The sequence below is a fragment of the Glycine soja genome, chromosome 11 (assembly GCF_004193775.1).
Source record: "Glycine soja cultivar W05 chromosome 11, ASM419377v2, whole genome shotgun sequence".
NCBI lineage: Eukaryota > Viridiplantae > Streptophyta > Magnoliopsida > Fabales > Fabaceae > Glycine > Glycine soja.
The window spans coordinates 34,855,256-34,866,930 of NC_041012.1; the positions used below are offsets into that span (position 1 = coordinate 34,855,256).

Consider the following 11,675-nt stretch of genomic DNA (forward strand, 5'->3'; position numbering starts at 1 on the left):
ATGCATACATAATGCATGCTAGATCTAAGAGCAAAGATTATTAGAATCCTATATATGCTAGCAATTTTAGACCCATCAATTTGTGCAATGTCATTTTTAAAATTGTCACGAAAACCATAGCAAATAGACTGAAAAGAGTGTTTCCTGACCTAGTTGGAGAGAACCAAAGTGTCTTTGTCCCTAATAGATTTATTATAGATAATGCCCTTATTGCCTTTGAGTGTTTCCATTAAATGAAATGCAAGGATAAAGGTAAAAAAGGTATATGGCACTAAAACTTGACATGTCTGAGGCATAAGATAGAGTGGAATGGAGTTTCTTAGAGAATGTCCTAATGTCTATGAGATTCTTATCACATTGGGTTTCCCTGATTATGAGATGTGTGGACTCAATGTCTTTCTCTGTTATGGTTAATGGGAGCTCTCATAAAGTTTTCAAGGTTTAGAGAGGGCTTAGACAGGGTGACCCTCTCTCACCATACTTATTTATATTGTGTGTTGAAACTCTTTCTGCAATGTTATTCAGGGTTGGAGAAAAATGAGATATTCATGGTATTAAAATTGCAAATTTTGTTCTTATCGTGTCTCATCTTTTCTTTGCAGATGAAAATATCATGTTCTTGATAATTGTCAAAAGTACTTAATTGAGATATGTGAATTTAGGCAAGTATCTCATGTTTGCTCTTATTTAGGACTTTGTTTATGCCTTTTTTATGTTAATTTATGAATTTGTAGTTTTTTTCTTTTGTTTGTCATGTTGATAGGTTATATATGCTTATGGATGGATCATTTTATAGGAATTTAAAGTGGATTGAAATACAATTTGAAGCCATAAATGAAAAAGCTTAAAGTGGAAAATTAAGTTGTAAAGGAGGATTTCACTTAAGCTCTAACTGTTTTGGTTTAAACAAAAACAAAACAGAATGCAGAGAATACAAAGCTTCAGAATTTGCTTAAGCCCGAAACTTTTGGCTTAAGCAAATTTTCATTAAATTACAGATTTTTAGGGATTCTAAAAATAGTTGTGTGCCATTTTTGTACCCAGCTGGTCTTACTTTGTAAAAACAACTCATTTATGCAAAATAAGGTTCTTCTTTCAACTTTCTTCCATCTTCTTCCTTCCATATTGCATTTTGGTGCTACCCATTTTTGTCTTTGTCTGGGGTTAGATTGTAACTAAACCTTATATTCTCATGTATTTCATTTGAAATATGTTTATATATGCATCTTGTTCTTCAATATTAGTATTTTGCCTCTATTCTTAATGCTTGTTATGGTTTATTATTGGAAAATACTTTTTATATATTGATTTTAGGATGAAATTGTTATTGAAAAATACTTTCTTTGTCTTGATTTATGATAGAACACCCATTAACTCTTAGAGTTAAAAATAAGATGAGGGTTATTGGTTATCTTTAGGTAAAACATCCATTAGCTTAAAGCAAGTTTTTTTATCAAATGTGTAAGAGATTGACATTTAATGGAAGAACTTAGGTATTTTCACCTAAGAAATTAGGGAAAGAATACCATTTTTGAACAATGACCAATATGTTGAATCTCAAGTTGGGTATTATGCTTTAGTGTAAAGAGAGTTTGGTTTGGTGAAAAATCTAATATCGACAAGCTTTGTCATTTGTATTTGATTTATTTTTAACGTGCTTCTATCTAAAAATTCCAAAAATATTTTAAAATTGTGTTGTTATTTAAGGTGTTCTTTATTTTTGAATGTCAAATTGCCTACTTTCATTATTTTGTATGTTAGTTTAGATAATAAAAATTTATAAACTTGTCAAGTATTACATAAGTCCTCGTAGGAACAATATCTTTTATTTATCAAATACTATTTGACAACTTAATACGTTTGCCAACAAGTCAACACTTCTCCATATCAACATTGAGGAGGTCTCACACATCTCTACCATTCTTAAGACTTATGAGGTGGCATCTGGTCAGAGAATAAATTTCTATAAGTCAGAACTCTCTTGGAGCCAAAACGTGCTAAGTACCAAAATTAATGAGCTTTCACAACTATTGGATGTAAAGACAGTGGAGAGACATGAGAAGTGTCTTGAACTTCCTACCCTCACGGGAAGGTCTAAGAAGCAGATTTTTAGCTTTGTCTGGGATCATGTGGAAGAAGTTGAAGGGTTGGAAAGGAAAAGACGCTCTCTAGTGTTGGAAGAGAAATTTTGATAAAGTCAGTAGTACAGTTCATCCCTACATATGTAATGGGGTGTTTCATGCTTCCCCAATCTCTATGTAATGAAATTGAGTCAAGAGTCTATGAGTTGGGAAGCGCCTACAGAAGGAACTTACAAGGTCAATTTCGATGCTTCAGACATAAAGGATGTTGGAACAGGCTTGGGCATGGTTGCCAGAGATCAGAGCGGCCAGATTATCGCAACAACAACTTACTTATATGGGGCTGAGTTGAACTTTAGGGAGGTAGAAGTTGCGGCCTTCAGATGGACTATCATAAAGGCTAATGGAGTGTACTTAACTGATTGTTTGAACCTGGTTCATTGCTGGAATTCTCATCGGGTGGTAGAGAGCTCTTCCATGGCTTGGTGAGTGACTGCATCACTCTTATTCCAACTCCTCACTCTCATAAACTCATCTTCACCAAAAGAGGAGGCAGCCGAGCTGCACATGCATTAGCTTCTTTAACTTTTGTTTATTTTGTCATAATTGATTAGAGGAGGTTTCTCCACAAGTGAACCAAATCATCTATGCTGATGTAATGTCTCCCCTTATTATCAGTTAATAAAATCAATAACTATCCTCAAAAGAAAAAAGATCTTAGAACAAAGACAAATTTACGCACTTATGCTCTCACTAAGTAACTCTAAACCAGAGAAACCCTATACCAAAACAACATTCAATGGAAATTAAACGGTTAACTTGGTTGGTCTTAGAGCAACCCCGTATTCTACTTGGGCAATCGTTGATATATGATGTTCACTTCTTGGAGATCCTTTCCCACGTGATATCGTGGGGTATTTTTTTTTCTGTTTGGGCCTGGGCCCCGTTTATATTGTTGAAAAAAAAAACTACAAACAGATAAGAATGAGTTAGAAACTGACACCTGTAAACGATGCAGATATTTACGTGCATGTGCATGCACGCCTCGGATCTCGTTAACCTTGAAAGTCGGTTTCTTACGTGAACCGCCTAACAATCCATCATTTCAAATTCTCGACACGTGTCCATAAGAAAGGGTGCAATTCTGACATCAAAAGAAAGGGTGCAATTCTAACATCAACAACGAATCGCATCGCTAACACAAGCTTGTCCCCACTTAATTAAACATCCACTAATCCCACTGGGGTAACCGAAAACCCAACCAGCCGGTAAAGGGCGGTTCAATCCAGGGTCATTTTCAAAATCCCAACTTACACCTCTATAAATGGCCACTCGTGCCCCTATCCTTTTCTCGCATTCATCTCAAAAGTAAAAGAAAACCTCTCGTTTTCTTTCTCTCTCTCTAAAACACGATTTCCAATTTTCTTTCTCTAGAAATGGGAACAGCAATCCTTCGTTCCCACGATTGCCTCCAAGGCCGGTTCCTCCACAACGAAGCCTTCGCGATCGCCACGTCACGTGTTGCATCGCGAAGAAACCCTAACTCTAACAACAATAACCATAATAGCTTCGCCTCCTCCGCAAACCAGAATTGCCGCCGGAAGCGGAGTCCGGTCACCGATCGAGAGCGCCGTCGATCGCCGCCGAATCTCGTCACGGGACACGTTAAGATCCTGAAGCGAGGCGAGAAATTGAGCCTCCAGAATAAAAACCAAAGACTCGCTGTTTCCGCGGAGAACGTTTTGGTGAAGAACGATGTGGGCCTGGATTTGTTATTGGGTTCCACGGATCGATTGGGCCCGGGTCCATTAACCGTGAAGAAGCAGATTAGGGTTTCGGATGCGAACAACAACGGCGTGTACGCGGGATCGGCGTTCGTTTCGTCGCCGCACCCGAGTTCTGTTCCGGTGCCGGGATTTCTAGTGCGGAACGGCGCCGCCACCAGCAATCTTCGACGGTTGCTGCGACTCGATTTGGAATGATGATTAATTCGATTATATGATTTCGGTGTTTGCAGATTATATTGTGTACTTTGCAATGAATAGGGGTTGATGGATGATGATGATGATGATTGCTCGTGTGGTCTCTGACGCGCTTCCTTTATTTTTTCAAGAGGATAGGCGCAGGGTGCGGGCGCGTGAAGAAAAAACGGAGAAAGCAACGTGTGAAGGTTTTTAGGGATGGAGATATTGGTGTTACGGTTTCTGTAAGGGGGGTTAGATAGGTAGGTAGTGATGTCGTTAGTTTTAAAACGCTGTTAAAGACGGAAGGGTGGGGTATAAGAATAAGAAATAGAAATGTGGGTCTGGTATATGTGAATCTAGAATGTGTAGTTTGATGGGGGTTTCGTATGGTAGAAGAAAGTTTGATGCGTTGTGTATGTTTTAGGTGATGTTGGTGTGATGTTCAGTTCTTATTATCATGCTCATAATGTGTAGTTGTGAAAACTTATATTAGTAATACAACAAAGTTTCTGGTATTAGCTTTACATTTTGTGCATAATTGAATTTATTGTTATTTTGATTTGAATTTGAATTTCTCTTATCACGGAATTGGACGTTTGATTGAGATTGATGATTTCAATGCTGATCGGTGGTGTAATTTGGTGTCAGTGGGAAATCCGTGGTTATGTGCTTTTTGTCTCTCGTTTTCTGTTTGAATGTAATACTACCCTTTTATGAATTTGTCAATTTGAAATGCGCGTCATAGTGAAAAGCTAATATGATTCTCTTTTTTTTTTTTTAAGTCTTAAATATATAATTTATCTTTAATAAATATTTAATTTTTTTTATTTTGTTCTAATAAATTTTTATTTTGTGATAATAAAATATTTTTAATTTTTAATTTTTTTACATTTTTTAATTAATAAATTAACAAATTTTATTTTTGTTTTTTATAAAAAAAAATTATTTGCTATTATTTGATGCTAAAATAAAAAAATTTAATTTATTAAAAGATAAAATAAAAATATCAAAAATAAAAAATAAATTATTATTTTATTAGAAAGTCAATGCAAAATAAAAGTTTATAGACATATTTAAACATTTTTTTTAAACGTCCATTACTCCACCTACTAGAGTATGAGTTGCATAGATGGGAGCCCCGAACTTTGAAGCAAACAGAACCAGAGAGGTAGCAGCAACAAACTCAACTACAACCCTCTAGTTGGTGTAAGTTTTGGTTATCTTCTTCCCTATTATAGCTATCACTCTAAACTCCACATCTAGTCTGCAAAAATTCCACATCATTAGTTCTGCAACAACTCCACAACATTAGCCCTACTTCTTGGATGGAAAAATAGCCACTTGGAGAACACCAGAAACCAGAGTCCCAAATTTAATATTATAAATTCAAATCCGTACTTCAAATGAGATTATTTTTTAGGAGTTATTATTCAATGAGAATATTTTTAGGATTTCTTTTTGAGAATGTTTTTAGAGTTATTATCCCTTGTTAAGTCATGATGTTTTATATTATTCTTAGGTCATCTTCATTAAGATATTTTAATTAATTATTTTTATTAGTTGACAAATTTGTATGACTATTTGATAATTTTTTAGTAGTTTGTAATATTTTTGAAATATTACTTGAAGTAAAATTTTGTTAGAATGGTAGTTTTTAGTTTTTAATTTTTTTATATTTCTTTTCATTTTTATTCTCAATATATTAATTTAATTTTCTTATTATTCTTTTAAATAAATGATTTTATTATTTTTATTTTACACTTTTCAACTAGTTCAACCATTAGTTATCGAATATTTATAATTTAATAAACTAATTCTTTAACTAGTTATAAGCTACCTTTTTAATTTTTAACTAACTTTCTAATTTATAGTTAATTTTTTTAACTTTTTACTAGTTTTTCAACTAATTTTATTGAACATAATCTTATATTTTTGGACATTTAATTTATTCATTTTTATTTTTATTTATTTAAAATATATTTTTTAATTTAATTTAATTTGACAACTACTTCAAGCGTGGTGAGTCCAAAATCCACAGGTCCTTGGATCGGAATCAGGCTCTGATACCATATCAAGAATGAAAAAAATGAAACGATTAGTTTTCGAATTCATTCATCAAAGTATTAGAAAGGTGATTTATTTATACAAATATAAAGAATAACCAACTTCTAGTCATTCCTAATAACTAACTTCAATAACTTCTAGTAACATAACTAAAGTAATTATTCACCTAACTTCTAATAACTCCTAATAACTAACTTCAACCGTCGCTTAATGGTGATACGTGTTAAAAAATATTTATTCATTACGAATTTTAATTATAGTTTACTTTATATATTATATTATAAATTTTAATTATGTAAAACGAAAGTGCATTATACGTGCTAAAGTATTAGTTATATATCAAACAAAGTGCATGAATTTCACTATTCGTATGGATTTCGAATGCCTTAAAGTTTATTTGGAACGTCAGACAAAATATTAATTTTTTAAAATAGATTTATGTTAAGTTAATGATTTATTTATAAATAAAAAATAGAAGTAAACCGATGACCCATGGAATGAGTTAGACCAACTTTTTGATAATAAATAGGTTCTTCAAAAAAATTAAGGACTATGGGCCAACTCTAACCCTAAGGATTTGGGGACATTTTGACTTTGTGAGCTTTTACTTTCGGCTTTGTGATTTTGGTCCTGACCCACATGGGCGAGGACTGAGGCGGTGCACTAGCCTAAATTGAAAGTTCTGATTTAGGAAATTGAATTGTCTAACAGTCAATTAAAATTTAAAGAATTTCCATTGCTAGAGAATTCTAGTTACTTGCTGGAATCCTAGTTGAAGTATTTAGGTCTGCAGTTTGCTCCTTTCCTCATCCTCTAGCTGTTTTACTTCGGGTGTGGGTAACTTAGATCCTGGCTAAAACATACATTTATCTTGACAGAATTTTCAAGGATCATTACATGGACTATGACTGAGGGGGTGGACTAGGCTAAATTTAAAGCTCTAATTAAGGGAATTAAATTGTGTAACAGTTAATTTTAATTTAAGGAATTTGTATTGCTAAAGAATTTTAGTTGTTGGAAATCATAGTTGAAGCATATATAGACATGCAGGTTCCTCCTTTCATTATTCTCTGGTTGTTTTACTATGGTTAAAGCATATATTTATCTTGATAGAATTTTCAAGGATGATTACCGTTATTGCATCTTCGCAGAAAATTCATTAAAAAGTGTTGTTTTGTGCTATGAGCTTGTGTACTGGGAGAAGAAAATAAGAAGAAGAAAATGAAATGAGTTTTTTTTATAAGTTAAAATGAATTAAATTTTGTAGCTTTGGACTTTTTGTCAATATTGTCAGCAAAACAATAATTCAAATTCTGCAATAATGTAAGACAAGGCATGTGTATAATGCACTTTTTAAAAAAAAGGCATGTGTATAATGATTAAATTTTGTGTATAAATAAGGCATCCATCCCCTTATTTGAGGCAGAGACAGAAGACAATTCATGTATACTCTTATAAACACTTCTTTTGACTTAACAAATAAAGTTTGAACTTTTCCAATTTGTTGAAGAGCTCTTTTCGTAAATGTTCTATTACATATCATCATCATTATCTATTATCTTTTGTCTATACTGTAAAAAATTAGGACCAACTGTAGAAGCCTTTGTCCAAGGTCCTTTGCAGAAGGACGGAACGGCCACAAACAAATATGACAACTCAACACAAGTCGTACCATATGATGGAATGAAAACTTCCCAATGTTGATCAGACCATATAATTCTTATTAAGGTGCAGAATGATGCAAGTTACGCGTGACTATAATTTTAAAATTTGAATTTCTTTTTGTCCCTTGTTTTCCATTCGAGGTGGTCCAATAACCCTTGGTGCTAAAAAAGGACAATTATTGTGTGAAATACAGCCATAGTACTGTACTATGAGGAACCGTTAAAATATATTTTCAACATTTAAATTTGATTTTTTATTGGTTTTAATTCTTACAATGTTATTTGTTTTAAAATAATTCTTATCATCATTTATCAATGACATAACATACATTTAAACTGAGATCATGTCCAAAAATTTTAAAAATATAAGAACTAAACAACAAAACAATTTGGAAGAATGAAATCAATTATAATTATATTTATATAAAGACTAAAATATATTTAAACTAGAGGTACAAAGATCAGTAAACTGAAAACCAATAATATGAATAAAATGAAATTGTAAATTTTGCATGTAAGGCCATGAAGATCCCATTATCAGAATTACATTCCTCAACTGCGACGGCCAAGTACAGTATAAACCTCAGAATTCCAACCTATCATACAATGATATTATATCTAACAATGAAAAAAAGTAAAACTTGATTATTTGTTATAAAATTTACTACTTTCCTTAGTAAAATGGACTGAAATAAAGTAACATAAAATTGAACATTTCCGAGGGTCCTCCTGTTGAAAACTGTTCTCTGTAGAGCTAATTTTTTTAACTGTGAAGAGTCTTCAATCCAACTTGACTGAAGAGAACAAGTAATACACGAACCAGAATGAGGAAAGGAACCCAACTGTGCCTGTAGCCAACATGATTGCTAGAACCATGAAGAGGGAATATCCCAAGTAAAGAGTTGCAGAAACAGGCCCACTCAGATTCTTGAGATCAAATACAAGATAGTTTACGGAGTACAAAAAGATGTATATAGCAACAGAACCAGAGGCAAAAAATGATTTCCACCACCATCTCCAGTCCTCCACACATAGGTGCATGTAGGTTAGAACTAGAGATACCTCAGCACAGACCACCACAAGAAGAATCATAACAACCAAGAGAAATCCAAATACATAGTAAACACGACCCATCCAAATACTAGACATGATAAAGAAGAGCTCAATGAACAAGGTACCGAATGGAAGGGTGCCGGCACCAAGAACCAAAAGCCATGATGGGTACCTTTGCTGGGGAATTTCTCGAGGGATTTGATTCGTCCTGACTGGATACTCAATGTGAGGTGCCCTTGCTCCAAAGAGCCCACCAATAAGGGTAAGGGGCACAGAGATGCAGAACCAAAGCAAAATTAGTATAACAAAGAGTGAAAATGGAATGGCTCCCGTGCTGTGGCTTCCCCACAATAGGAAGTTCAAGGTTGTGAGGATCAAAAAGGCGATACCAGGGAAGAAACAAGCAGCCTTCCAAGCAACGGAAATCCATCCCTTCTGATCACCGCAGCCAATTGTCCTCCACAGCCGAACTGCAACATAACCAGCAGCAACACCAAGTATCATGTAGAAAAACAGCATACCTGTGATAAGTGTTCCACGTGAGGCCGGTGACATGAATCCAAGTGCAGCAAACAAAATTGTCACAACAGCCATCCCCAGAATTTGAACTCCATCACCAACCATTATACACAACAAAGCAGGATTTGATGGGGCACGGAAAACATCCCCCACAACAAGCTTCCAACCAGATAACTCCTCATTCATCTGTGCTTGGGCCTCCTTATCAAGCTCCTCATACCGGGTCAGATCCCTTCTAACAGTCCTCAGGAAGATAACAAGAACAATACCAGCAAGAAAAGTGATCACCATAAGCGAATTGAGGATAGAGAACCAATGAACTTTGGCTCCCTCCATCTTCAAGTAGGCGTCCCATCTAGATGGCCACTTGATATCACTCTCCTCAAAGGTGACCTCATAAGTAAATGTAAGTGGCTGCCCTTCCTTGATAGGCATTGCCACCGAGGATGGATCGCATCTGATAGGTGATGGGTATTTGTTATACATTTTCAACCCTTTAACAGAATCAGCATTATGCATAATACTACAGGGTATCACCTCAAACCCAACAACCATGTAACCAGGCTTGTCAGATCCATCCTTACCAATTGTCGGGATCATCTCGGCCGCATCACCGGTCCCCATAACACGAGCCACATTGGTCTCCTCATACTTGTGGACAAGGACATTAAACCTCAAATGGTTAAACAGATAATACACATCCTGAATCTTGATACCAACCGGGTACCCGGTCCACCTCAAAAAGTACTCCTCCTTCTTGGTAAACCTAATGGCAGGCAAATTATCAAGTATGAGATTAACCTGATACATCTCATCAATCCTCTTCTTCAAGATCTTGAACTGATCATCAGAGAGCTTTTCCACTTGACACAAGAATATCTCAGACTCATTGGTGTACATCTTAAACTTGTAAGGCGAGTTCTCGATCCGGTCCCCCATGAGGAGTTCACCGAGATTCTCAGCACTGTCCTTGACACCACCCTCAGGCTTGCAAAAGGGTAAACTATAATAACTGAAGGGCATTTCTGTCTCAATTGAAGTCAGAGAATTCACCTTCACCGATAACTCATCCCCAATGCCATACTTGTGAGGGTAACTACCGGGGAGGTAAAACCCATTTCCCGATTGAAACATTAAGCACAGAAAAACGAATACCCACAATCTAAATCGATGAAAAGACTCCATTTTTTGACAGTTTTGCATCAGATCTGAAAGACCCAGATAGGGGAAATGACAAGGAAACAAAGTTAAAAAATTGAAAAGTACACGGAACAAGCTCTAACTAGGTTCTTAGTTAAGGGAGGATGCAGATGCAAAACAACACGACCCAACTTAAAAGACGAAATGTAGATAGAAGAAAAGATTGAAAAGCACGTGAATTTCACTCACCCGAGGGAAGAGGGAAGAAGATCGATGTGGTAATTGAGTTTGAGGGCATAAAACGATTTCTTTGAGCAATTGAGAATCTAGAATTTATGGTAGGAAAAAAACGCGAAACGGTGGAACGAGGGGGTTGAAACCGGGGACTGCAAATTTATATGCTTCCTTCCCTCTCACTGCTTCTCTTTCACTGTTCTCATTTCATAAGGACATAATCATGCTCTTAAATTACCATATTGTCCTTTTATTTATTTATTTGTTACCATACTGGTCTACTACCATTATAACTACTTACAGTGAGAGGGTAAATGCTAAGAATACTGCTTAAAGAATAAAAAATAAAACATCTTTTGGTAATAGAACGTTTTTATTAAAAAATAACATTAACGTATATCCATTATTAATTCTAATGCATTTCCAATATAAATTTTAATTAAAAAATATTTTAAATTCCTAATAAGTACCTTTATTGACAAGACCCAAAACTATAAACTCATAAATGGGGTGTGTTTAATACAAAAAAGTAGAATCTATATGATTTTGTGATTTTTAAATAATTTCATCTTATAATAAACATTGTATGAAAAAGAATTTATTAAAAAAGTACTATGTTATTAACATTTCTCATTTATAATTTAAATTTCTCTCTTACCTTATGAATCTACAGAATACAGACAGAAAGATAATAATCCAACATCAATTCTTGCATGATTAAAATAATTTAACGACGCTCAAATCACTTATTAAAAAGGATTTTAAAAATGTTTTATGAATACGCTTTTTTTATTATAACTTTTAATGTAATTTTATGATATTTTTAATAAAAAATTATTTCTTAATTCTTTAAATAATTTTTTTAATTATTTATTACTAAGGCTTACAGTTTAATAAAATCATTAGTACTTTTAAATTAATGTTTTAAATTTCTTATTTGTTATACGTTAATGCTT

The 11,675-nt window shown here is 34.2% G+C and overlaps 2 protein-coding genes across 2 annotated transcripts; one reads left to right on the forward strand and one right to left on the reverse strand.

Moving 5' to 3' along the window:
- The first annotated feature begins 3,440 nt into the window (after positions 1 to 3,440).
- LOC114372918 lies at positions 3,441 to 4,569 on the forward strand. The gene has a single exon (XM_028330480.1). It carries the CDS (start codon positions 3,518 to 3,520, stop codon positions 4,061 to 4,063), a length of 546 nt encoding a protein of 181 aa, XP_028186281.1. The 5' UTR covers positions 3,441 to 3,517; the 3' UTR covers positions 4,064 to 4,569.
- Positions 4,570 to 8,238: 3,669 nt separating this feature from the next.
- Positions 8,239 to 10,902, reverse strand: LOC114376097 (transmembrane 9 superfamily member 11). Its single transcript, XM_028334018.1, has 2 exons — positions 10,735 to 10,902; positions 8,239 to 10,553 (listed from the first exon to the last, which is right to left on the reverse strand). The coding sequence occupies exons 1-2, from the start codon at positions 10,781 to 10,783 to the stop codon at positions 8,554 to 8,556; spliced, it is 2,049 nt and encodes a 682-aa protein (XP_028189819.1). The 5' UTR covers positions 10,784 to 10,902; the 3' UTR covers positions 8,239 to 8,553.
- Between the last annotated feature and the right edge of the window lie 773 nt (positions 10,903 to 11,675).

Coding starts and splice junctions, on each gene's coding strand:
- LOC114372918 (XM_028330480.1), top strand. CDS start 3,518: ATGGGAACAGCAATCCTTCGTTCCCACGATTGCCTCCAAGGCCGGTTC.
- LOC114376097 (XM_028334018.1), bottom strand. CDS start 10,783: ATGCCCTCAAACTCAATTACCACATCGATCTTCTTCCCTCTTCCCTCG. Junction 10,554..10,734: donor CTTCTTCCCTCTTCCCTCGG/GTGAGTGAAATT, acceptor TGGGTCTTTCAG/ATCTGATGCAAAACTGTCAA.